At 46.5% G+C, this 24,521-nt stretch overlaps 13 protein-coding genes across 13 annotated transcripts in view; 7 read left to right on the forward strand and 6 right to left on the reverse strand.

The window, feature by feature from the left end:
• Window positions 1–6: 6 nt before the first annotated feature.
• Window positions 7–1,646, reverse strand: SERLADRAFT_467201 (uncharacterized protein; the record flags this gene model as incomplete). The annotated part of the gene is made up of 6 exons (XM_007318196.1): window positions 7–383; window positions 440–822; window positions 883–1,084; window positions 1,140–1,207; window positions 1,258–1,268; window positions 1,333–1,646. The coding sequence occupies 6 exons, from the start codon at window positions 1,593–1,595 to the stop codon at window positions 246–248; spliced, it is 1,065 nt and encodes a 354-aa protein (XP_007318258.1).
• Window positions 1,647–1,911: 265 nt separating this feature from the next.
• SERLADRAFT_467204 (uncharacterized protein) lies at window positions 1,912–2,749 on the reverse strand (the record flags this gene model as incomplete). The annotated part of the gene is made up of 3 exons (XM_007318197.1): window positions 1,912–2,053; window positions 2,112–2,377; window positions 2,429–2,749. 2 exons carry the CDS (start codon window positions 2,661–2,663, stop codon window positions 2,121–2,123), a joined length of 492 nt encoding a protein of 163 aa, XP_007318259.1.
• A 101-nt stretch (window positions 2,750–2,850) lies between these two features.
• Window positions 2,851–4,288, reverse strand: SERLADRAFT_467210 (uncharacterized protein; the record flags this gene model as incomplete). Its single annotated transcript, XM_007318198.1, has 5 exons — window positions 2,851–3,131; window positions 3,187–3,474; window positions 3,534–3,808; window positions 3,866–3,883; window positions 3,943–4,288. 5 exons carry the CDS (start codon window positions 4,087–4,089, stop codon window positions 3,113–3,115), a joined length of 747 nt encoding a protein of 248 aa, XP_007318260.1.
• Window positions 4,289–4,528: 240 nt separating this feature from the next.
• SERLADRAFT_389111 (uncharacterized protein) lies at window positions 4,529–5,746 on the forward strand (the record flags this gene model as incomplete). Its single annotated transcript, XM_007318199.1, has 2 exons — window positions 4,529–5,476; window positions 5,541–5,746. One exon carries the CDS (start codon window positions 5,285–5,287, stop codon window positions 5,444–5,446), a length of 162 nt encoding a protein of 53 aa, XP_007318261.1.
• A 101-nt stretch (window positions 5,747–5,847) lies between these two features.
• Window positions 5,848–7,486, forward strand: SERLADRAFT_467213 (uncharacterized protein; the record flags this gene model as incomplete). Its single annotated transcript, XM_007318200.1, is given in 3 exon segments — window positions 5,848–6,201; window positions 6,262–7,020; window positions 7,039–7,486. 3 exon segments carry the CDS (start codon window positions 5,890–5,892, stop codon window positions 7,348–7,350), a joined length of 1,383 nt encoding a protein of 460 aa, XP_007318262.1.
• A 217-nt stretch (window positions 7,487–7,703) lies between these two features.
• SERLADRAFT_449013 (uncharacterized protein) lies at window positions 7,704–10,614 on the reverse strand (the record flags this gene model as incomplete). Its single annotated transcript, XM_007318201.1, has 8 exons — window positions 7,704–8,007; window positions 8,062–8,254; window positions 8,313–8,502; window positions 8,558–8,727; window positions 8,781–8,983; window positions 9,036–9,118; window positions 9,173–10,046; window positions 10,117–10,614. The coding sequence occupies 8 exons, from the start codon at window positions 10,612–10,614 to the stop codon at window positions 7,750–7,752; spliced, it is 2,469 nt and encodes an 822-aa protein (XP_007318263.1).
• Window positions 10,615–10,968: 354 nt separating this feature from the next.
• On the reverse strand, window positions 10,969–14,689 carry NR (putative NAD(P)H-nitrate reductase; the record flags this gene model as incomplete). Its single annotated transcript, XM_007318202.1, has 19 exons — window positions 10,969–11,336; window positions 11,394–11,584; window positions 11,638–11,942; window positions 11,990–12,316; window positions 12,375–12,474; window positions 12,525–12,557; window positions 12,621–12,728; window positions 12,781–12,867; window positions 12,924–13,109; window positions 13,165–13,176; window positions 13,227–13,300; window positions 13,353–13,364; window positions 13,423–13,467; window positions 13,529–13,620; window positions 13,671–13,847; window positions 13,907–14,162; window positions 14,229–14,303; window positions 14,353–14,385; window positions 14,435–14,689. The coding sequence occupies 19 exons, from the start codon at window positions 14,687–14,689 to the stop codon at window positions 10,969–10,971; spliced, it is 2,736 nt and encodes a 911-aa protein (XP_007318264.1).
• Window positions 14,690–14,829: 140 nt separating this feature from the next.
• NRT (uncharacterized protein) lies at window positions 14,830–17,505 on the reverse strand (the record flags this gene model as incomplete). Its single annotated transcript, XM_007318203.1, has 16 exons — window positions 14,830–15,067; window positions 15,119–15,243; window positions 15,299–15,412; window positions 15,461–15,477; window positions 15,545–15,637; window positions 15,689–15,788; window positions 15,842–15,879; window positions 15,941–15,986; window positions 16,037–16,242; window positions 16,302–16,640; window positions 16,694–16,729; window positions 16,780–16,968; window positions 17,025–17,093; window positions 17,143–17,219; window positions 17,271–17,297; window positions 17,352–17,505. The coding sequence occupies 15 exons, from the start codon at window positions 17,489–17,491 to the stop codon at window positions 15,199–15,201; spliced, it is 1,536 nt and encodes a 511-aa protein (XP_007318265.1).
• Window positions 17,506–18,253: 748 nt separating this feature from the next.
• Window positions 18,254–19,840, forward strand: SERLADRAFT_467238 (uncharacterized protein; the record flags this gene model as incomplete). Its single annotated transcript, XM_007318204.1, has 6 exons — window positions 18,254–18,354; window positions 18,411–18,485; window positions 18,543–18,685; window positions 18,736–19,301; window positions 19,353–19,546; window positions 19,599–19,840. 6 exons carry the CDS (start codon window positions 18,312–18,314, stop codon window positions 19,703–19,705), a joined length of 1,128 nt encoding a protein of 375 aa, XP_007318266.1.
• A 158-nt stretch (window positions 19,841–19,998) lies between these two features.
• SERLADRAFT_467241 (uncharacterized protein) lies at window positions 19,999–21,007 on the forward strand (the record flags this gene model as incomplete). The annotated part of the gene is made up of 5 exons (XM_007318205.1): window positions 19,999–20,199; window positions 20,253–20,365; window positions 20,418–20,497; window positions 20,550–20,641; window positions 20,693–21,007. The coding sequence occupies 5 exons, from the start codon at window positions 20,064–20,066 to the stop codon at window positions 20,800–20,802; spliced, it is 531 nt and encodes a 176-aa protein (XP_007318267.1).
• Window positions 21,008–21,483: 476 nt separating this feature from the next.
• Window positions 21,484–22,467, forward strand: SERLADRAFT_369483 (uncharacterized protein; the record flags this gene model as incomplete). Its single annotated transcript, XM_007318206.1, has 5 exons — window positions 21,484–21,752; window positions 21,876–21,950; window positions 22,004–22,166; window positions 22,305–22,306; window positions 22,368–22,467. 5 exons carry the CDS (start codon window positions 21,484–21,486, stop codon window positions 22,465–22,467), a joined length of 609 nt encoding a protein of 202 aa, XP_007318268.1.
• A 514-nt stretch (window positions 22,468–22,981) lies between these two features.
• Window positions 22,982–23,865, forward strand: CYTC2 (cytochrome C protein, CYTC2; the record flags this gene model as incomplete). Its single annotated transcript, XM_007318207.1, has 5 exons — window positions 22,982–23,069; window positions 23,139–23,238; window positions 23,288–23,405; window positions 23,459–23,542; window positions 23,597–23,865. 5 exons carry the CDS (start codon window positions 23,054–23,056, stop codon window positions 23,603–23,605), a joined length of 327 nt encoding a protein of 108 aa, XP_007318269.1.
• A 498-nt stretch (window positions 23,866–24,363) lies between these two features.
• The window catches only part of NiR (putative NAD(P)H-nitrite reductase), a gene marked incomplete at both ends in the record, with an annotated part of 6,260 nt that continues 6,102 nt past the window's right edge, over window positions 24,364–24,521 (forward strand). The window contains one exon of the mRNA XM_007318208.1: window positions 24,364–24,496. Coding sequence (XP_007318270.1) covers window positions 24,364–24,496 — 133 coding nt within the window. The remainder of the gene's footprint in view (window positions 24,497–24,521) is intronic.

Consider the following 24,521-nt stretch of genomic DNA (forward strand, 5'->3'; position numbering starts at 1 on the left):
CTAGCTGGTACAAATTAGTCTGTCTAAAAGACTTAGATCAGCCGTGTTTTAGTTCATTTGATGGAGTAATCATCATTTTCTTTCTGGGCGAAAGAAGTAAAAATGACTGCTGGTAAGGGGCATTGCCAGTGTGAGAGCCAACAGTTCTGACAATAACAATGTACGGGATATAAGCCAACGAGTGCGAGTAAAAGTAGCAATATTTATGGAAGATCGAACCACAGCTCCATCTAAAATGGGAAGGATCAAGAACTACCAGCTGCCAGAGGAGTCTCCCCAGGATCGACCACCAGCTTCACACCGCTGACTTGATTCTCCTCCAACCTCTTCAATCCTCCTACTATTCCCGATAATCCATCAGGTAACTTCTCAACGCGGTTAGGCTAGAATTTTTAGTTGGGTGTGTCAATTCAGCGTAGATAGGAGGGGGATAGCTTGCCTGAATAACACCGCTTTCCAAAAACGCGCCTAGTTTCGCATACATAGCTTTCCCAAGGTCTTTGTACCAATGCACGGTACCGTAGTAGTCGATGGCACGCCTGTTACCGGACAGATCGAGCGAATCTTTGGGAACTTCCCATGCGCTGACGATCTGTCCCCCTGGACTCAACAGGTCCACTTCGGCCTGAGTAATCGGCGTATGAACGGCATCATAAGCTAACTTCAGTTCTTTCCCGCCCAACGACTCCTTAACACCAAGTGCCACATCGTCAAAGCGGTCAAGAACGTGGGTTGCTCCTAGACTCTCCAGAAACTCTTTATGGCGAAGTGAGGAAGTAGTGATTATTGGCGAATACCCCATGTACTTAGCAATCTGAATGACTGAAATTTGTGGATCAATGTTGAGATGATAAGGTAAAGCGATAAAATGGAAAATTCTACCAAATTGCCCTATAGAGGATGACCCTCCCAAGATTACAATGGCCTGACCATGGTAGTATCCTTCGGCGTCGTCGTCCCAGAAAGGCTTGAGTCCAGCACCACTACGTTCAGTGGGTTTATAAGGTATGGCTAATCCCAGCGCTGCACTTGCTAGTGCAAGAGGTATAGATGCAGCTTCTAGTGAAGATATCGTAGGTGGTAGCTAAACATGAAATTTTTGTCGATGATGGCTGCAAGAGAGGGAGGATGTTCCTTACCTTCGCAAGTAGATCCGCGTATACCAGAACATATTCCTGGTGTGTGCTTCTATCCGCCTCAAAATAACCTACACATATTCAGAAGAATAATGAGATACATAGACAAACGATGGCTTACCTTGGAAGAGACTTCGTGAGCCGCCAGAAGACTTCAAGTCAGCTTTGGGTCGTGTAAACTTGGTGAACAACCTACACTCTATCCCCTTTGGAAACGCCCTTTACATCTTTCCCGATGGCTATCACCGTTCCAGCACCGTCTGTGCCCGACATGAATGGATATTCCTTTATCAACATGACCCCTTTTGTTATCTTCCACTCAGCCGGGTTGAGTCCAATACCTTCGATCTTGACAAGTACATCCCCCACTCCCGGCGTAGGAACAGGACGAGTGAGGAAAGTATAAGGAGCTTCAGCGCAAGGGATGACAAGAGCTTTCTGAGTGACTTGTTGAGACATTGCTGATCTTTGCTGCTAACTGATTAACGTGTTGTATATGAACGTCGCATTAGGAGGGTTTTTATACTTTGCACTTCACTTGGATTACATTCTCTATTTCCGTCCGAGTCGGGGTTGAACCGGGTATTACACACACTGTGGTAACAGCTGAATAACAATGACCTAGAAAAGGGACAAAATATTGCACAGACAAGGATTGTGGGGATGGTTTTCATCACAGAAGAAGTGTGATAAGGTCATGACGAAGACTCCGGTCCCTAGAAAAACTTCTTTGACTTTTGGCACATACGGTATCTTTTCATGAATGAAATTTGCTGTGAAACATGACATAAATATGCAAGGTACACATAAGAATCACCTATCTAGAGGTGAGAAGAGAATGCTCGAGTTAGGTCGTCAGGTTGTAAAGGTTCATAATCATATCCTGCGTAAAATGAAATAACACAACAATGCTGTAACTGACACATATTTCAGATTTCATTAATAATATATCTGCAGACTAGAAATGACACTCACCAAAGCTTTTTACTTCCTTCCATTTCGATTTTGGGGCGCTTTCTCGTATGCATTACAATCGTCATTCGACTCCATAAGCCCGTGCACTACTCCACCGTGCGGAGGGTTCCTGCTCGCCGATCCTCCGCCTTGACGATCAGTTGGACGTGCATGATTGTGTGGATGAGGTCCGTGGTTGCATGATGAATCCGAGTCATCGTCCGAATCAGATGACTCGTCCGATGACGACTCATCGAAACGTTTTGGTTTATGGTATATACAGCATACTACAGGGCTAGATGAATACGACGAGGCACAGAGGAATCAGCTGCACGTACTCTTGGATTTCTTCTTTCCACATCCTTCGTTATCTACCACATCTTCACCCCAGTTTACTCGTTGACTGGATCGACGTGGAACACCCCGCAGACGTAAAACCCCTACATGGCCTGAAGGTGATTCTCCCGAAGGCCCATGGTCCTCTTCTCTAGGCTGCGAATCCCTTATGGTTATGGTCCGAGAAGCATCTGAAGGCGTAGACGTGTATGGTCTATTCCGTATAGCTGTGGTCATGATGGGATAGAGATAAGAGGTGTAGAGCACAGGGTCGTAACAACAAAACGGATATTATAATTTCTCGCAAGACGCCGGCTTGTGGATAAGAAATCTCCTCGCCGCTTCAGAGGCATCTTACATTCCCCTTATTACGTAAACTTCGAGTCTCTTTTGAAATGTCGACATCCTGGGAGATCACAAGCAGTGAGGATTCAGAATATTCGTAGCATGTTCATTAACTGAGTATTAAGACAACATATGTTTGTACAGCGCTATACACGAAGGAGCTTGGCAGAGCTAAAGAGAAAAAAAAACCATGAAATGCGTCGATGAAAAGATGAGTGATAACAATGTGAGTGATCCCAGAAAACGAATGCGAAAACAAAAAAACGAAAACGAAATATGCAAAGTGTTTCAACGATCCACGTTGAGAAAGAAAGTGTCCATGTGCTGGTCTAAATGCGAGCTCAACCATAGACGACTCTGCTAGAAAAATAAACATAAGGGATCGATCAAAAGGAAAGAAAAAAATATAGCTCACCCTCTCGAGGTCGTTGATATGGGCTTGAAATCTGTCCTGCCGGACTCGACAAAGTGGCGGAGGACGTCTGCCCAGTCCTCTCGCGAGTCCCAAGTAATTTTGCTTGGTGGGTCAACCTCTACGGGCATGACCTGACTGATACTGCCACACTGAATGAGTATGACAGCAGTGCCAATACCGCCACTCCGACGACAACGTTCTTCGCGCCGCTCGATATCAGCTGCGACAAGAGAATCGTGGCCAGTGACATATGATCGAGGCACAACATGTGTATTTGCTATCGAGAAACTAATATTCAAATACATCATTAGTGACGATCCTCAATTTGAGCAGGGAGTAGTCATTACCGATGTAATGAGTCAGCGTGACTGTTATAGCTCAGCTCAATTAGGAGAGCGTTTGAACGGATGTTGGCAGGTAGACGCTTCAGTTGGAGCGCCTGGAAGCCGGCCCACCCGAGTAATGACGAGTGTGTGGATGTGAATTTGCGAAGGTATTTCGCCAAATTTTCGTCAGCGTAAGCGCTGCTCATATACTGTTGTTTGACAGCTGATAGTTGAGCAGCGGTATGTTGGCATATAGCCTTATGCGAAGACCAGTTAGATTTTTGGCATTCTGGGGACTGATATTGCTGTCAGCTTCAAGCTCAGAGACGATGACTCAATAAAAGTAAACTCACGCAGTATTGTGCTGTCATCTAAGCATAGAACGGCTCATGTCAGATTATGGTAACAAGACTGAAATGGATAGACATACGCAGCCGCCACATAGTCGGAATTTTTGAACTGCAGGATTCTCGATGGCACCACATTGATCACAAATGCGGTAACCGCGTTGTTTCTGATGTGAATGAGCAGAAGGAGTATAATAGTTTGCAGCAGCAGGCTGAGAGTAGTGGGCCATTGCTTTGTAGAGTGTATTGTGCTTTGAATAACCGGAGGCGATTGCTGGCAATGTTGGGCCATTGTTCCAGATATTTTATAGTTGAGAGAGCAGATAGGAATGTCCATCTTTGGCGAGCGTTCGAGATGGGATCGAGGTGGAGAACAAAAAGTGCCTTGGCGCGCTTTTTGTTTCTGAAATTACTGGGGGCGAGATGCGGAATAGTTTTTTGTCTCTGTAGTGATGGAATGGATGCGGAAAGGCGTAAGTTGCGCTTCCAGAAAGGCAAAAACAATAAAGCAAAGTGAAACCAAGATGTCAGCGCACGAGTCTGCACGAAACAAAAAGACGAATATGGAAGAGAATATTTGGCTTTCTTTGGCCGGGCTCATTTCGGAAGAACCCGCCCGACTCTAATTGTTAACTAATTGTTCTGCTGTAACGGCATGTCTCTTTTGTGCAATGTGCCAACATCTCAAAGCATGCGCGTCTCTTCTCACCATTAACAGCGGAACAGCGATAGGCAGTGCGATTATCATTCCAACTACTTCCTGGGACTCAATCTAGACTTTCTATGTGCCCGATAAAGCAGCTTGAAAGACCCTTTCTTCTCAGTCTCGGGACGTACGACACGGGTGTTAGATGTACGCGTCCTTTTCACTGGCTTTTCAATAAGCCTCAACAACAACCGCTGGCTGTCACACGCTCGATGAGATGGCGATAGAACTCTCTATCATCAACTTTACCATGGTGCGACGAACTTTATATCTCTTAATCCATCCCCTACACATAAGTTGTATCTGCCCTGGCCCAGCAACAATACTATGTAGCTGCTTATCGCCAGGGTCTTACGTTCTGCCAGCGCGAGTCTTTTATTATCGTATCTTCTAGTGGACTTCAATAAGGTTTGCGATAGTCAATCCACTATCTACTTCCACATCCCCATCCCCGACAGAGAGTATAACATGCTCACTCGATCAATCTACAGGAAATCCACCGAGATGATGATCGACTAGGTTTAATAACTCCCTGTTTCAAGATTGAGTTCGTTGTCTAAAGGATACCAAGTCGACGACAACAAAGTCCGATCAGTCTTGAGCCTTGTCTTGTCGGTAAGTGATTGCTTTTTTCAGTACATTTCTTCTTCTTGATCGAGGCTCTGTGATAACAATTACGAGTTTTCGCAGGATCTTCTGACTACCTACTTAGTAGGTTTATGCTTGTCGATCTTGACAAGTACGGAACCTTGAGTTCATGTCAATCCAATACGTTGCCCCTTTCCCAGACGAAGTCCATTATGCAACATGGATGGTTCTATTTGATCCTCGTCGGTCCTGTGGCACCTATCAATGTTTCTAAATTAAAAGTGAGCAAGTAACAACTCCTACCACACATCAGTTGCTCGAGTGTATGTTGTCCGTCCTCCATCCTTTGCGTCGCGTTTTTAGTATTGAAGACAGTTATCATTATAGAGTCCAGGTTGTCAGACTCATTTTCGAGAGGTGTGCTAGAGGAAACTACTATCAAGTAGCTTGCATGGCTAGTGGTAGTTAGAGCTTTTGACTGGGATACGTTGAGTGGTTGAGCTTGGTTGGCTGAGTCGTACAGACTCGGCTTACGGCAAGATTCATTTCCGACGCAACGACATACCCGATATAGTAATTCGCTGAGTCGATCTGATTACGAGTGCGATCGGACCGATTTCCTGCAGTGGCTCAAAAAATCAGTTTCTTAATCATCGTTATCCCAAACGATGTGCTGCCTTGCTAGCTTCTCTTTATAAGCCCTTCTGCTACTCCTAATCCTCTCACACCAACCACCATGGACGAGTTCGTACAACTGGAGACTCTGTCACCCCAGCACTTCCTATCCCTTCCCCGTCCCGACATTATAATTGGGACTGCAGACGGTGTACCAGACACATCTACTCTAGCTGCACACGATTTCGATGTCGACACTCGCACTGGTTTCATGCCTCCAGATCCCCCTCCAAGTCGCCTCCCACTTGAATGGGAACCATGGGAAGCTGTTCTAGAGGACGCTTTGAAGACCAAACTACAGCTGGGTGGTAAACCAGGTATTACACCTGAGGAGGCTGCTCTATCCTCCTCGTGGCGAGCTCGGGTCCGCGAGGTAAGTAATATTTTGCTCCAGTGCCATGGTGCCTTTTTGGTTGACGCTGGCCGCCGTTAGACCCCAATTTTATCAACTTTGGATCTCACCAACTCTGAGCTATTACTCCGTAGAGCACATCATGTGCTTGTTTTTATCATGCACATGTACATTCACACGCAATCTCTGGATACCGAAATACGCATTCCCCCATCTATCTCCATACCCCTACTCCAAGTATCCTCCCAGCTACAGCTCCCTGCTGTAGGCACCTACTCTGACACGGTGCTCTATAACTGGGATCTCAAGTCTCCTTCATCGGATCCTATTCCAGCAATACATAATCTCCGGAGCCAAGATCTCTTTACTGGAACTAATGACGAGCAAGAGTTCTACCTTGCTTCTTCTCGCATAGAAATCCGTGGCGTAGAAGCCCTCGAACTCATGCGTGCCACTATGGACGAAATGTTCGTCGGTGATGACATTGCCGTTCGTCGCATCACGTCATTCCTTCACAAAATGACCAAAGTAGTCGACGAACTCAAGGACATCCTACTCGCCGTACGCGATGGTTGCGATCCAGAGTTTTTCTACCACAGCGTCAGACCCTGGTTCTGTGGTGCTGACTCGGACCCCGCTAAGAGGAAATGGGTGTTTGAAGGGCTAGAAGAATATCCTGAGCTCCAAGAGCCGACCGAACTATCCGGCCCGAGCGCAGGACAAAGTACGCTGATTCATTCCCTGGACATATTCCTGGGATTAGATAATTGCAGCACCCAAAATGACCCGGATGACCGGTGGTCACTTCTTCGGCGTATGCAGAACTATATGCCAAGGCACCACCGGAACTTCCTGCGCCACTTATCGTCTAACCCTCGTCCACTTCGTTCTCTTGTTGCTGAAGGGGACCCTAAGCTACTTGAGGCATACAATGCTACCGTAAACGCTGTCAAGGAGTTTAGAGACGCACACATTCGGATTGTTGCCATATATATTATAGGGCCTTCTAGGAAAGCAAAGGCAAGAGAAGCGGAGAGTTCAGGATCAGAAAGTATAGTAGACGAAAATGGGCGGCCTTTGAAAGGAACAGGTGGAACGAATCTATCTCAATTTCTAAAGGGCGTGCGGGACAAGACGGCAGAAGCTATGATACTACCTAGACTAGCATAGCGAAGATTTTTAGACTGGATTTAGAAATTTATGCACACCACCCCCTCTATCACTACAGGATTTACTTTATCGGTTATTTACATATTTCTTTTGGTATCACGAGTGTCGGAAATGCACATAGGTTACTTCAAATTCCAAGGATTAGTTCGAAAAATAAAGTCTTCCATGTCAGCAAAGCCCCATTGCAAGGAGGACAAAAAATGATGACAAGAAGGGGATTCGAACCCCTGCCCTCATACGAGGATGAGAAACCCGCTATTGCAGGTAAGCTTAACGCTTGAGTCACACGCCATAGACCGCTCGGCCATCTTGCCTTATGTCTCTTAGTGATCGATAAATTCATACCGATATGCGGCGTAAAAGCTTTAGACTTGCCCAAGTTCAAACTACAAATCCGAATCAACTACCCAGAGCTGTCTTCCAGTGGTGACCTCCAACTTCACCTAGTACCCTTTCTACTTCTATCTGCTCTAGATTCAAGATAACCCTGCGTTCTCCCTCTGGTTTTCTGGCAGCAGCGAGCCCATCCTCCTTTAACATAGCACGCGATGCAAGCAGCGAATCGAGGATCAAGACCAATTCTCCAAATGTGGGCTTGCGCTTTGGATCGTCCTCTCCTGCGAGCGCGTCGATGTACAGGAGATGTTGGCGTTGGATCTAATACCAAGAGAGCGGTCAGTACACGATGATACATTTATCGAGATAGCTCACTTCTCCCCATTTGATTTCATCTATGCCTTCCCTCTTTATACATTTTATAAGCGACGCAAGCATTATACGCTCATGAAAGCTGCACTCGCGAAGGTACGCTGCAGTAGGACTGTTTTGCATAACTCTGATAACTTCCTTTACATCTTCTGTTTTTGCAGCGCTTCCTCGCTGTTGGACTTGCTCCACTGCACGCCTACAAAGAGATTGTGTGATGCTGTGGCTGACGAGCTTATGAGAATACAACGACGAACCTACAAATATCTAAAACACGACGAGCATCTCCGCTGATTGATGAGACTTTCATCGCAGCAAATTTGACACCATCTGCAGAGATAACATCTTGAGGTTCGTTTAGGCCTTCCTTTGCGCTCTGCAAGCGGGCATGGACGATCTTTTCTAGCTGAAGCGTCGTATAGGGCTGGAAATTGATACGAGTCATTCCTATTGCGCACAAGTTTCAGCGGGACCAGTCGAAGAAAAGGAAAATAGCACATACCCAGTCTGCTACGTACTCTGTTTGACATCACTCTCTCTGGAAGATCCATGGTGTTTGCAACTGCAAGAACCACAAGCTTTGAACCAGCAAGTGTTGGCCAGTTGAAAAAGTTATACACGACATCTTGTTTAGCTGTGACTAGCTGGTCTAATTCATCCATGAGCACCACACTGGGCGGAAAGGATTTTAATAACCGTGCTAGGGAAAAATATGCTAGACTCACCAAGCGTGGTTACTGGGACCTGCTCTAACACCAGCACTGAAATGTCTACTGAGTTGTTTGAGAGACTCTTTCGAGCTGATCTTGAGATGTCCATCTGAAGCTATATCATGGCCTGATACCGCCTCCCATAGAACATTATAAGCAGCAGACGGCTCTGGCAGCCTGAGGCCATTGATTTCGACATATGTAAATGGATTCGTTTCCTGATGGGCTCGTGATCAGAGATTAGATACGAAGTAAAGGGAGCACACTAACGTTATTCTCAGCCATGCGCTTCAACTCTCTTACGATGGCGTGCACGGTGGCTGTTTTGCCTGTGCCAGGGACCCCGGATATATCTTGAACAATGCAAGATTGATAACCAAGCTAACTGAAAGATGATGAGCACTCACAAACACATCCACCACTACCTTCTTCTAGAAGCTCTTCTACAGTCCGTAGCACCCGTCCATATTCTTCTTCTCTGCAAGGCAAAATGTCTGGTCTTGCGGCGACATGTAGCACATGCATTGCCCTCAGCCACGGGTCGGGAGGAAGTTTCTGTAGTTGTCGATAGTGTTCTTGTGTGAAGTCTGGGGGTGGTAGTCGGACAGAGGTGGCTTTACGACCTCGCTTTTCGCGAGCTCGGATAGCAGCTTTGGAATGCGGTGTAGGTGCTGCCAGATTCTGGGTACGCTTACGCCGAGGTGTTGCCTTAGAGGGCGAGCTTATAGTTCGTTTACGCTTTCTAGACGGCGTTCTAGGAATGTTGTCAATTAATTCTTCTTCTTCGATGACCGACTCTGGTTCAGAGAGCCCCTTCGAACGCATAGGGAGCATATCAAGCTCGTCTGCCGACGTTTCAGACGTTTGATATTCTTCTCCCGAACCAACATCTTCACTTTGGTCTGAATCATCGTCGCGTTTCTGTTTCTTCTCTAACCTGAGCTTGTTGGAGGCGGTTTGGATACCGACGTCCCATGATTGTCCGTTGGTCTGCTCTTCCAAGTCGACTGATAATGTCAAAGCCTGTTGCCTGTGTGCCTCCCAATCGAATTGATAGTACAGTCCACGCGCAGAGTCAACAGCAAAATGACAGTGGAAATGGCTGCCTTTATGATTCGATCCTACAGCTGTTCTAGGCGCATGTTTTAACACTGATACCCACCATTGCGACCGTGTTCGGAGTTCTGCGCCTGCTGGAGCTTCGTTTGAGACGGTACATTGGCACATTATATCATCGGGCGTTAAGACAGCCACGTTAGACACTAGATAATAGATCTCGTTCTAATCCGAAATCCGAAATCAAACCCCAGTTCAATAATTGGAGTGGTGATTAAAAAAACAAAACGCGCACTTCATAGTAACTTCGTGAAGCACCAATGCGAGGTAACTCCTCCGGTCTCATGAACCAGTGGACCTTGACCTTGGCACTCGATTCGCTTTCTCGTCTAGTTCGCCTCTTTGGACCTGTTTCCCACATTGACACGATCACTCCAACGCTAGGGACCTTTGCCAGTGTTCGTACAAGAATCGCATCTCCAACTCGGAATGTCTCATTCTGATCCTCCTGGCGGGCTTTCCCTTTGCTATCCCTGCGCGACCGTGGCTTTCCCGTACGTATCATACGAGAGAATGACTGATAAAAGGACGTCTTCAATTCTCCTACCTCATCCCATTCCTCCTCTTCATACAGATCTTCCTTACGACTGGGTCGAATATATATGGGCTCGCTCGACCATAAAGTAGAAGGGTCCACATCTGGGTTTAAACCGCGAGATGGAGTGACCAAAGGCTCCTGAAAACGCTTGGATCGACGAATAGGTGTACTGGGTGTTGATTCGAATTCTTGCATGGTAGGACAGCGATGAGAGTTCAAGTTGTCACATACCGAAATTCATTGTGTGACATACGCGTGACATACGCGTCAAACGCGTCCAGTGACTTTCAAGTTCAGTCACCTCCAAATTTATTGACATGCCAAGCGTCCAGTCGCACAAAAGTATGCTGAGGTATACATTGATGTTCATAAAATAGAAATACAGCACTTCACAAATAGGTCGACTATAGTAAAGGATGGTTATAATAAATCCAAACTCCATCAACAGTGTTCGTGCGAGCCATCGCTGTAGAAGTAGAGTTGCAAGAAACTGAAGGCTGCCACTCAACAGCCTCAGCGCGCGCAACCAGGTCGCGACATGATAGCACATCAAAACACGACGAGAGAATCTTCGATGTCCCATCCCAACCTCGTCAGACCCGGTTTGACTGTGTGGGATATCATGGCGTCTGGTCCACAAATGAGAACTAACCCATCTTTGGAAGGACTAGGCAGGTGCTCCGACAGCAAGGTGTCATTGATCCTTCCAGTACTATGATTCCATGTCGCTGGTGCTTTCCCGAGAACATAGTGCAATTTGAAGCGATCTTTTCCGTGCGAGGCGAACAAAAGATCAAGCTCTTCGCGGCATAATATGTCTTCCTCTGTCTTGTTCGCATCGATCAACCAAACTCGAATATCGGGACATGATGGGTCCCCAAGAACGTCGCGAAGGACTTGTAGAATGGGAGTTATGCCTGTTACGGAAACGGTGGTTCATCATAGCTGTAAAATTTTGACGCGTGTGCACTTACCACTGCCACCGCATATCATTCCAATATCCTTCACTTGCCGTTCAGCATCTCTCCAAAGCGCAACGCCCGACCCTTTCCACGTGAAAGAACCAAGAGGCCCCTTTAGTTCCACGCTGTCCCCTATAGACAATTGATGGAAACCTGTGGTCATTTTACCACCTGCCGCACACGTCGCTGTGGGGAGATATAACCTGAGCTCAAGAAAGTTAGAAATACCGGATAACCAAGTCAAACATTAACTGACTTGATCAAGAAGTCGATGAAGCCCACAGCTCCTTTTCTGGAGACAGGTGTGTATGCTCTTTGCACCATCTCTCCAGTGTCCCTCCGACGCAGCCTTACGAATACGTGTTGACCAACAGGAAGTCCGAGTTCTTGGGTTTCGTATGGTAATGCAAACCGATAAAGATACGAGTCATGGTTGACTTGCTGTATGGCACAAAGCTTGACGGCGTTCCATCTTGACCTCTCCAAGAAGGCAGTATCCGCGGTTCGAACTTCAGAATTTTCTTGGTTCGTCACGGCAGCTGTCAGGGTCCCAATGTGATGCTGGAAACATGTCAGTCGATAAGATTGGCCATTGGAAAAATTAATACCTCAGCTAATAATGCCTTGCCTTCCGCTGAATGTATGGCCATGAAATCCTCAGAGGCATCTTCCCCCGCAACAAGCACGATAGAATCACCACCACCAGGATGCTCATTGAGAAAAGGTGTCCCGTCGTAAACTTCACCGTTAACCACAAACCACGGCTGTTTGCGATCTTGCGCTTTTAACTCCTCTGGAGTGATTCGGCGAGAAACGCCAGATTTTTTCATAGATACCTCCTCGGCCGGAGGCTGTGAAGCTACCGAAGACCTAGGAAGATTATCGGTGTCGCCAAAGGATGGTTTTGTAATGTCTTCCCCCGCATTCTTCATTCGCTGCAAATCAGAACTGTATTAGTCGACCATTGACACCGGCAAATGTCATCGCTGATACCTCCATCCATCCACCTGATCCCCCTATTACGGTGGGGTGTTCAAACTGCAGAATTGTCTCACTCTCCTTAACTACTTTATGAATAGCAACTCGGAACCACCTGACATGTGTCGGTGAGTGATAGTAACCATTGTCATTATAATTTCGTACCAGTTATTCATCATTCCCAGAGCATGCCAGTACCTGTCATAAAGAAACAGAAACAGTTAAAGCAACGAAAACCGAGGCAAATGTTCGAGGACCAACATATCTCTCGGCTGGAGCGCCATGCTTTCATCCATGGCCCTCACCATTAAGGCATCGCAATCCCTCAATACATCGTATGAAACATCGTAAGACCAGAAGCACCAGCAGCTGTAAGTATTGTCAGAGAATAGCATTTGTCTGCCTTGCAAGAACCACTCACAAGCATGTGTCCCTATTAGTCAAGTCAAGCGTTCCGTATACGGGATCAGAATGACATACATCACGGTAAAGATCCTCAGGGTAGTCACTGAAATAAAAGATGTCGTTAACCAACTGGATCCCAGAACAATTATGTGAGTATACATGTTTGCCAACGTCCAACTTTTGCCCTCATCAAGGGAGACTTCTACCCGAGTTACTCGACGACCGCCACCTGCATATGCGTAACCGCGAAGAACATATGATGAGACATTTTGCTGAGGGTCATGCGATATCTGCAACGTCTCATTGTGGTCGGGTTTCGCAATCACACTGTTGACGTTCAGCTCACTAAACTCTAGTTAGTCGACTTGAAAAATCCCCTAGAACACTTGGCTCGACGAACGTGATAATATATCTGTAAATGGGTTTAGATACGATTTAAATGCAACTGATAGTATGGTTTACCTAGGATCATACCACCAGTGTTTCTCAGCTCGTACTTGCTCGGGCATTATCTGTGTCGGTAGAACTTTGTTATCCTTGAAAACATCTCAATACCGAAGACCAGTCCCAAAAATGTTGAGATTATACCCAGAAATGTAGCTATAAGCACCATATGAGCGACTCCGAAGAGAATTACGGAAAATATCAGGATACTAACATGATGTTGACTTTCTCGATCGCTGATTTCGATTCCTTTCAACCACTGGGATGATTTCAACATGAGAAAAAATAAATACGTTAAACGGATGGAGTGTCATACGAACCTTTACCGAGCGCCCTCCAATCTGGCCTGGCACGACGAGTCTCACAGGGAAGCCATGGTCAGGTTCCAACGGCAAACCATTCATAGCCCACGCTGAAACATATTGTTTAATACTTGGCTATATGTACAATATACGACCTCACCTATAAGCATGCCTTTATCTTTGTTAGCTGCCCACGAAAGCTTTTGTGAAGTCCCGTATGGTCCATTTGGGAGACTGTCGCCTCCATCAAAGACAACATACTTGGCCTTACCGCGACGAGGTTTCACGTATTCCAAGATATCCGATAAGTAAACACCCGTCCACAAAGCAGTAGAGACTGTCAAAATATCATGAATGACTTGTACAGCTTGTTGTTGTACAGTGACCAGTACATACCTCCGGCGGCTCCCCAGCTGAAGCCAAGGGTCTTCCGGACAGTGTTCTGTTCCTTCCGTCTATTGCCAGCACAAACGAGAGTGACGGGTAACGTGACTACTGTGAACTGTTCACGAAGATCTTTTAATGTAAAAGTCATCTCATGCGCGATAAGGCCGTGAACACGGATCGTCCAATCGGCTAGCATCTCCGTTCCAACTTGTGGGACTGCTCCATGATTACGGACAAAATGTAAGTGAGCTGGTGTAATGAAGCCCTTTATAAACAAACATTATCATGTTAATCCGACACCCGATTGGATTAAAGATTTGATGGGCCCTACCGCGTCAAAGAGAGATTCTAACTTTGCCTCAGAGTTGAATGGATGTTTACCAGTCAGTCGGATCAATTTAGGGTTCTAAGATAAAGATATGAGATAAGATCATCATGAGAAGGAGAATAATTACACGTTTAAGCCAGTTGTCAGGCGTCTCTCGATCCTAAAAAAATGTTGAACAACAGCATAGTGAGATCAAATTTTAAACTCACAGGTTCAGCTGCTGTTGCAAATTCTTCATTGTTAGGTACTGCTGGCAAAGAGTGCGGGAGGGTACAAGTATCCCTCTCCGATTTGATGAGACTTTGTAGGAGGAAAGACTCTGGTAAGATTGCCTTTTCGAAACTAGGAGAAGATTGGATGGAGGTAACAGCTGTAGATGTAGTTGCATCGCTCGGCGAACTCAGGTCATCCGAACCATCGGATGAGGTCTCTGTGAAAGCAGTTTCGAGGAATTCTATGGCCATAGCTTGTCCTTCCACAACAAAGGAGGTCCACCACCCACTTATTTATCATTGACTATATTGTCTCTGTCACTCATATCACGGAAAATCCAACGCTTGACTCTCTTGGGGTCCTTTCGCTTTCATGGACCTTGCTACGCGTGCTGAGAAAGAAAAACTTCTTGAGATCACCCGAAGGTGTAGATAAGACAAGGTACGGCATGGATTCTTTTCGAGAGTAGCGGGAGATAAGGAGAAGGAACAGCGTTGGACGATAAGGCCCATATCAACGAACCGTCCTGACGTCACCCGGCCTTGTAATATATTCCAGATGATTGGAAACCTTACGCCGGTCGTGCAGTGTTAAGGTGCAAAATTCAGTAGTGATACATTTTGGGTTATCTTTGCGAGGTACGTCAGCACTTATACTGAGGAATAAAGTACGAAACATACAACTTCAAGTACTACATCTACAAGTCGTGCTATGCAACAAGTACCTAACAAGGGTCGAGAAAAACGAGAAAGTGCCAGTTTTACATGAATGGAACACGGATAGGAACGAGGAGTAAATTGATGACCTTGATGTGCTATAAATGTACATCATTCTCTCTAGAAACATGGCAGTGCACTCACAATTGTCAAGATTCCTGAGATCCAGAACGCCTTTCCAGAAGGAGAAGGCTGAAGTCGAAAGATCATTGCGAAGAGAACACCTCCAAGGTTTCCTGTCGCGCCGACAATTCCGCTCTGTGAAATTTTCAGACCAGGTGCGCAGCAGAAGAGTTATCTACCCACCATGAAGCCATTCGAGTCTATAAATTATACGGTTTTAGCTACGCTGTAGCGCTTACAAAAGGCAGCGAAAATTTGACCACTCACGCGGGTTACAATGCGGCACCAGCGAGAAATTTGCTCCATTACCTGCCTCGCCAAAGGCAGCAATAATCACAAACATGACAACTATTACGATCACTAGAAGATAACGGTGACATTTGGTAATCCAAGAGGAAGAGAATCACTTACAAGAAGGGTGTTCCTGGCTGTCCATGTACAGGCCAAGGCCGAGAGAAATGAGTCCCTGGAATAGGCCACAGGCGAGCATGAGGTATTTCTTCCCCGTGACCTTCAGAAACCCTTCAGAAGATGATGATATGATAATCAGGGTCTGCAGCTTACACCAAACCTAAGATACATTCGGTCCCCCAGAAAACCACCTTTGTGGAAATTATCCTTTTCAGAGACATATACAACACAAGGAAGAGGAAACGGACCGACCTAATGGTCGCATGACAACATTCAGAAGGCCGTAGATGCCAGCAATCTAAAAACACTTTCAGCAAGAAAATACTAGCAGCAAAAATAGCGACGGACATAGCCAGCTTTTGTTTGTCCAAATGTTGGCGATTTGTACAGTGAATATAATACATTGGCCAAGTTGGCGTCCATGCAAAGTTCAAAGCCAAAAGTCGTCATGTATGCGAGTGCTGGGAGCCAAGTGAGGGGGTTGGTAACGACTGAGGACACGATATCAACAGTAAGGGGCTTGTTCACAGCTATATCCAGCTCTGAATTTATCTCTACTCTCCATAAAGCGTTAGTTTGTCAGAAACATGCGAAGAAGGAGGGAAGAACGAACTGGGATCCTGCTCGCTGTCGACTGGAGCAACGGTGACACCGACTGCGGACTCTTCTTCATCCGGTTTTTTTTCGACGTCAACTTCGGCTTTCATCTGTTCTTTTACATTTTGGAATTCATCGTCGCTATTTGGGTCAATATTTGCACGAGAAATCTTGTGGCGATCGCTCCATCGACCTGCTGGATGATCTGTGCCGACTAGTAAAGTCAAAACAGCTACGAAAAGCAGTACGGGGACAGGCACTATAGCAAATGCAGCTCGCCAAGCTACGTGAATGCTGAGACCATCCGCAAGTAAACGGTTGAAGAGAGCGATCATTATGATGAACGTGAAGCCACCTGTTGAGGACTATCAGAGAACTTCGCAAGTACATGGGGAGAATATTTCATACCACCGGAATTTCCCCACCCTCCAGCTAACGCATTAGCTGATACGGAAGATGAGCTTGAGCCAAAATGTTCAATAAGAGGCAGTTACCTGTGCCCACAACATTTTTGTCGAAGAATGCTGTAGTCCATGCTTGACAGGTCACGAAAGTGGCCCCAAGAATGCCAATGAAGAAGCGCACAATATACAGCCCTTGGGCGTCGGTTATTGTGCCAGCAAGGCCGGATGGTATCGCTCCAATTATAAGTAACGTTGCCATTGCCTTCCGAGGACCATATTCTGTGCAAGTATCATCAGGATCAACTATTGACGGGCTTCGCCGTTAGAGAACTTACTATCCACAAGCGGCCCTACAATGAGCCGTACCACTAGAGTGGCACATAGCGATATGACATTGGAATTGCCTAGAAGACGTCTAGCATCCAGTGAACTAGAACGACGACGACAACGTACCAATTTGCTGGGACGTCAAATGAAGATCGCCGGATATAGCGTCAGGGATAAGCGGAGAAAATGCGAACCAGGAAAGACTACAAAAGCGATGAAAAGCGAGGATGATCAAGTTTAATATTTGAGCTTACAATGCTACAAAGAACCCTAGCCATGACCTACGAAAGACTCGGTGACATTTGTTAGAAGCGCACAGTGCCAACCAGACTTACAGATGGAAATTACGAGAATATTGATTATTCAGTGTCAAAATGGGCAGACTGGAACACTTGAGATTGACGGGGTTGATCACGACAGTTTGGAGGATAGACCGATTGGATTTGACATCCTTTCGTGTTGCTGAATCGTCCATGAGGTGCTAGGAATATAATTCTCGGAGAGATATGTTCAAGTCCTAACTTCAAGGCCAATGGTACCGGAACGAAGTCTCAGCTACGATTCCGTGCTTTTATAAAATTTCATCCGTAATTCAGTAGATACAGAAAAACCCTGCCAAGTATGGACTTCTCCTGAAAGAATAGGCTTGAGCGAAGCGCATTGGTGCCAACATTGTTATCGTTTTCGTGTAAGAGATAAGAAGTTGTGTCTCGGCACAACCAAGTCATAGATAAGGATGGAATCTAGATCAAGGGCTTGTATCCACCGCATCAGGCGACAGGAATAGCCTCATGATAAGGTTACTGCGAAACCGAGATAAGTGGATGCTTAGTTTGATTTAATTCAAAGTGAGATGGCTTACGACGGACGAACAAAGTTTTGAGCATCAACTTTCATCAGCTAACTGTAAGAACTTGACATGTTAGTCCCCATAACAAAGGAAATTGTACTTTCGGTTTGAATTTTCATTATCAGTTGTAGTCATAAGTTCGTGAGTTTCAGGCTGATGATTGAACACACTAGCCTTGGAAGCTTAGAGCTCGACAAGTCGGCTGCAGATAACCAAATTCATGAATCTGTGAATGATAGCGCGCACGCTCGGATGAACAACTTGAAACAACGTGGTGGACTGAGAGCGCCGAGAAACGCCGCTTCTCGGCCCGTGGCCACCTCCCGAGTTTGTTTACGCATGCTTGCATGAGGCTTGGTCCTACCAAACCTTATTTTGTCCTCCATCAACATTCAAGGTAGCAGCCACAGTTAGCCTCAGCTTCAAGACCTCAAGAATATCAGCAATGGCCTCCAGACCCACCGTTAACGTCCGTTCCACCTCGGGAGGTGAGCTTATCGTTGTCTACAAGTATGAATCAGATACTGAAGTCTTATGTTTGCAGAGGCTTCGACCTCTCTTCCTCTCCCTGCGGTTTTGACCGCTCCCATCAGGCTCGATGTAGTTGCACAAGTACACAGTACGTGATTGCAAGAGATCGTCTGGAATCTGAGCCATCTGACCTATGCATCTTTAGAGAGCATCGCTAAGAACAGGAGACAGGCCTATGCCGTCAGCGAAAAGGCTGGTCACCAAACTAGTGCTGAATCTTGGGGTACCGGTCGTGCCGTCGCTCGTATTCCCCGTGTTGGTGGTGGAGGAACTCACCGCTCTGGCCAGGTAATCACCTCCCTTGGAGGTCAAAGTTTCTGTACTAACCTCGTCCCAAGGCTGCCTTTGGTAACATGTGCCGTGGTGGTCGTATGTTCGCACCTACTAAGACTTGGCGTAAATGGCACGTCAAGGTCAACCAGAACCAGCGCCGCTTTGCTGTCGTCTCTGCTCTCGCTGCATCTGCTCTCCCTTCCCTTGTCCTTGCTCGTGGTCACCGCATCGAGGAGATCGAAGAAGTTCCCCTTGTCGTTTCTTCCGCCGTCGAGTCCCTCGTAAAAACCAAAGAGGCTGTTGCCGTGTTGAAGAGCCTTAAGGCTTACAGTGATGTCAGCAAGGTGTCCAACTCTCGCAAACTCCGTGCTGGCAAGGGTAAGATGCGCAACCGCAGATACCGCCAACGTCGTGGTCCTCTCGTCGTTTTCAACGAAGACAAGGGTATCGTCAAGGCGTTCCGTAACTTGCCTGGTGTTGAGCTCGTCAACGTCCGTCGTCTTAACCTCCTCCAATTGGCCCCTGGTGGTCACTTGGGTCGCTTCGTCATCTGGACCGAGGGTGCTTTCGGACTTCTTGATGAAGTGTTTGGCACTTTCGAAAAGGCCTCGTTGTACAAGAAAGACTACCTGTGCGAACACCCTCTCATAATGTTTGAATATCACTAATTTCGTCGTTGTAGTTTGCCTACTGCTAAGATTACCAACCCTGATGTTACGCGCCTGATCAACAGCACTGAAATCCAGTCTGTTGTTCGTCCCGCTAACGCCAAGATTCAAAAGCGTCCATGGACGCAGAAGAAGAACCCTCTCGTCAACAAGGCTGTTCTCTTCCGCTTGAACCCTTACGCGAAGACTCTGCGCAGGCAAGAGCTCCGTAAGTTTTCTTCCATGCAATCATCACACATATGTCTAAACTTCTCCCACAGTCAAGCAGGAGCGTATCAAGGCCAAAAAGGAGAACGGAACTGGCAAGAAGCCCAAGCCCACCCGTGCTGCTGGGGAGGCCTTCTTAAGCAGTCTTTTCGCTCCCTAAATTTGTTGAGCGGTGGAATGACTTACACGTCCATGTTATGCATCATTTGGAGTAGTTATGATTTACGTCTGTTGTTCGCATGTTATATGCCCTCATGCTCTAAAAAAATCAATGGTGCATTCGTGCTAAAGGATTCTTTGTGATCTGTACGCGAGTTCTTCCAACATTCTGGAACAAGGCTGAATGCAGCTGAATGGCCTGAACCGGCAAGCTCCGAGTATTCGGTTCCTACAATGTCATAAGGATCCGCCCGCCCGACCATTTGAAGCCCCGCTTCCCTCTAAGTCTGGTTCGAGTCTGCTACTCAGATCCTTCAACTCGCAAGCTATTTTCCTTCAGCGCCATTTTCTTCTTTGCCATGGCTCGTCTTGCCCTTATATCTCTCCTATGTGTCGCTCTTGCTGGTTTCAGCGGTGCGAATCCTTTGGTGGAGCAGCAGGCTCTTACAGATCAACCAGTGCATACCACGGACGGGTGGGAGTATACTAACTGCGGTCAGCAGCGGCTTTTATTGGTTCATTGGATTTTACTTACAGTTTGTCTTCAGGTCTTCCGTCGGACCTCATACAAATCAAGTCAATTGCCGTATCACCCGACCCGCCTCAGCCCGGTCAAGACCTGACTGTTACTGTAGTAGGGACTGCACAGGATGTCATTGAGGCGCGCCAATTCATAGTTGTTTTTTATGTTTTCGCTGACTCGCTTCTATTAGGAGGGCGCTTATGCCGATGTAGTAGTCAAACTTGGCCTTGTCAAGTTGCTCTCAAAGACGTTCGATATCTGTGAGGAGGCGTAAGTTGATTGCCACGCACTTTTCTTGATAGATGCTTACGATATGTATCAGTCGTGGTGCGAATGCCAGCATTCAATGCCCTGTTGACAAGGGTGACTATACCGTCTCGCACACTGTCGCTTTACCCAAAGAGATACCCAGAGGTCTGCATTTTTCTGATCATTCCTCTCGCTAATGTTAATGTGATTTTATAGCTGCGTTCAAAGTCAGTGTTAGGGGCTACACTGCTGATGATGAAGATATGGTATGCTTGGACTTGAAAGTGAATTTCATGAAGAACCCCTTCCCTCACTTTGGCTGGTGATTCCCTTACGTGTCTAAGGTTTACGGAGGTGCTACCTTTTAGTTTCTGATGAGTAATGACCTACCTTTCTTGTGCGCTGTCTGCTTTAACAATTATGACCTCGGACTGCGAGCTGCTTCGTGTAGTAATACTGTCGAGCCACTGGGCTCCCATGAGTGAAAGTTGATACCTTTGTTATGATACATTGCGTTTTCGATGGCCTCCAATTTCTACCTATTGTCAAGAAATTTAAGATTGCACCCCTAAAGTAACGCCACCCGGGGCAGTATGTCAATCTGCGCACGTGTGGTAGATCAACGCTACAATGATGCACGCCGATCTACCCCATACGTCGAACCTTTTGTCAGGTAAGACGGACATACTCGCAGTGATTCGCCACACGTTCTCTACCAGACTGCAACAGCATGGTAGACCCTGCAATCCCCATTGCAAAGTTAAGACTAAATGACGGGTCGACTAGCTGGGGGAAGCTATACTCTCATTTTGCTTGAACGTCCCCAATCTTGTTCTCCCCCTGACATTGTACTTTTGAGTGCTCATCACACTATTTCGATGTCATACCCAAAGCATATTCCGGTTCGTCTATCGGGATAATGAATATATTCCGTAGCACATACTGACATCATTTGAAAGCTGGGCGGAACGTTACCATTGGCTTCCTGTATCTGTGTCATCCTGGCGATGACAACTGGATCATTAGCCATTCCAAGCGATCCAACTCCAAGTTGGCCTGAGCCCAATACAGGCATTTCCAAGTCCCAAAATTATGCAACGGCAACATCGACCGTCATAGCCGTAGTTGCACCCATGTTTGCCTTGATTTACTTTTGCCCCCTGTATTTGCTATACAGACATTCCAAACGGCATCCCAGACCGATCAATAAGGTATCTGGTGCACGTTTGCAGCAATATGGTCCAGGTATGAAAATCAATAAATGCTCTAGCGCTCTGTGTTTTATCTGCGCCTTTTGCAGCTGTATATGTGTTTCTGGTTTTTAGTAGTCTGGCAGAGGTGAGATTGGTTTATGAGCGATGTGATTATATGCTCACGAATGATAGGCTGCCATTGTCAGTTGGTTATTACTTCAATATCGCTTCAACGATAATCAGCCTAGTCCAATGACTCGAAACGGCATTCGGCTCCTACTGTGAGTCGAACACCAAAAGAAAAACGAAGCACTCGTACTTAGTTCTTTCATAGTGTTGCAAGTTGTTGGACTACTGTGACCGCAGGCACTTATACATTGTTCTTCTTGGATCCACTTTGGTCTAAGCATCCAATTGCATCTATCGGTGCTCAAGCAATCTGGGTCCTGATAACGTGGACCTTCTGGATTGCTGGTGCAGCGCTCCTGAGCGAATCCGTCATTGAAGGAAGCTACGAAGACTTAGTATACGTATATCGCGGTCAAACGAAAGCGATATTAGGTATGTGAAACTACTTAGTTTTATGGTGAGACTGACTGAAATACCTATTGATATTAGCTCTTGCGATCGTGGAGATGTGAGTGATATAAATACCTATTTCTCACACAACAGTGAATTCATCTGATAACCGTGCATAGCTTAACACTGACTCTCGGAATGTTGACCATTATATGGCTTGCCTGGGGATCCACTCGAGACATACGAAGGCCTCGATGGCCTGAGCGACTTCAGGCGTAGTTTTGCGGCGCGTGTAGGGAGGTTAGAATTTGATAGTGTTCTCCCAGGTCTTGTTCTTTCCACTGCCATTTGTTCAGATGTAAATTTAGTGTTTCTGTATCTATCATCAAACGCCGCTGTTGCATGGTGAGGTGGTGAGATGGACGCCCGTGCCGCACTACCCCCACGACGGACATCGCCTCGATGTTTCTGATAGCTTGCGGCCAGCTGCGGTCATCGTGTATGTATGAAGGACACTTCTGCTCGTTCCTCGCGAACACCGGAATAGAGGAACAACAATGTTGCTGAGCGCTACGATAGCTGTGGTGGATGTCGCAGTGAGCAAAAGTCAGGTGACTGAAGCCGAGCTCTGCATCGCCGAGCGCTAGTTCGATGAACCCGTTCCGAGGCCAATTCGCCGAAATCGGAAGAATCCGATTGGCTGGTCAACGGAGAAAACCGGCAATTCGCATCGGCTCGATCGGAAGGCCAAAACAATTTTTAAGCTGCAGCGTCACCCTTCACCTTCATCTCCGTCCTCTTTCTACGTGTTCACGGTTACTTGTATAATCTTCTTGTCCTTTCCTTTTTTTCATAGATTATCATAATGCCTTACGCTGCAGGTGAGTTCTAGTGTGAGGCTGCATGGTAAACGCGTCGTGGCTGACCATGAGATCTTGTACTTTGTGTAGGTGACCTTGACAAAGGTGCTTCTCTGTTCAAGACGAGATGTCTCCAATGCCACACCACCGGTGCCGGCGAACCTAACAAGGTTGGCCCCAACTTGCATGGGTAAGTTGTTCGTTGGGAGCGATTGCTGACGTGGCTGACCTCTTGCCAGTCTCTTTGGTCGTAAGACCGGTCAGGTCGAAGGTTTCTCGTATACGGCTGCAAACATCAACAAAGGTGTGACGTGGAGCGAGGACACTCTTTTCGACTACCTCGAGAACCCTAAAAAGGTCGGTTTCTCTCAGTTTGGTGGAGGATCTGTCCTGACGGGTCGGTATTACAGTATATTCCTGGTACGAAGATGGCCTTTGCTGGTCTTAAGAAGGAAAAGGACAGGAATGACCTCATTACATGGCTCAAGAAGGAGGTACGTGGTCATGTTTGACAGACAGACATTTGAACTAAATTTCGTATCTCACAGACGGCTTGAGATGTTTGGATGTTGGACACGTCTTAATATTATTGATAGACGATATTCTACTGCTCTGATCCTAGTATTTAGATGGGTGAACACGGTTCTTGGTTGCACTTGCATATTCCCCTCTCCACTCATCCCACAATATATCCATCACTATTCAGCACTTTGTTGTCCGGCATGCTGGAAATTCATGATTACGAGTTTCCAGATCTTTAGTTTTTACAGAGTTCCGCTTTTGGTAATTCTTGATATCGCAAGTCGCAAGTTCAGTATTTTTGCGGGTGTGAACTTGGTGTGAAATTCTTGTCCGTATCGTCATGATCAGCATGTAAGGATGCAGCTATGCGGTGTAACTAAAGATAAATTGTTTGTCCTTACGGCTTCTCCCTTTCATCATTTTCAACCCGTGCCAAAGGCGTAGACTGACTCGGATATGTTTTTTTTTCAGGGCCTCGAGCTTATCATGACATGAATTGCTGTCGATTGAATGGAGATAAGGAACTACACCACATGCGCATGCTGCTATTTGAATGTTCCTGGTGCGTTGTCAACTTCAATTCATGAATATATGCGTGAGTGCTCGATGTTTCTGGGGGCTCGCTTTCTTATCTTCGAATTCTCAGGCTGTACTGACGTTCAGCCGAGTGCAATCAGAACGTCGAGGGCCCTGACGACATCTTGGCTCTCTCGGCCTGGCTATCAACGATCCTTATCTCTCGAACGTGGGTCAGATGAGATAGGAATTCGTTATTGACCCAGAATGGCTTATCATGTCCGAGGCAATCAAGAGTGAAATGATCACACCAAGTTGTACCGCTCCCCCCACAATCTTCGCCATCTATCCTTGTCTGCGAGGTTCCAACTTGCTGCTTGATGTCTTCTCCAGCAGACGAAGCCCACGATGTACACCCTCCAGACCAGCCAGCGC

The sequence above is a fragment of the Serpula lacrymans genome (genome assembly GCF_000218685.1).
Source record: "Serpula lacrymans var. lacrymans S7.9 unplaced genomic scaffold SERLAscaffold_7, whole genome shotgun sequence".
Classification (NCBI taxonomy): Eukaryota; Fungi; Basidiomycota; class Agaricomycetes; order Boletales; family Serpulaceae; genus Serpula; species Serpula lacrymans.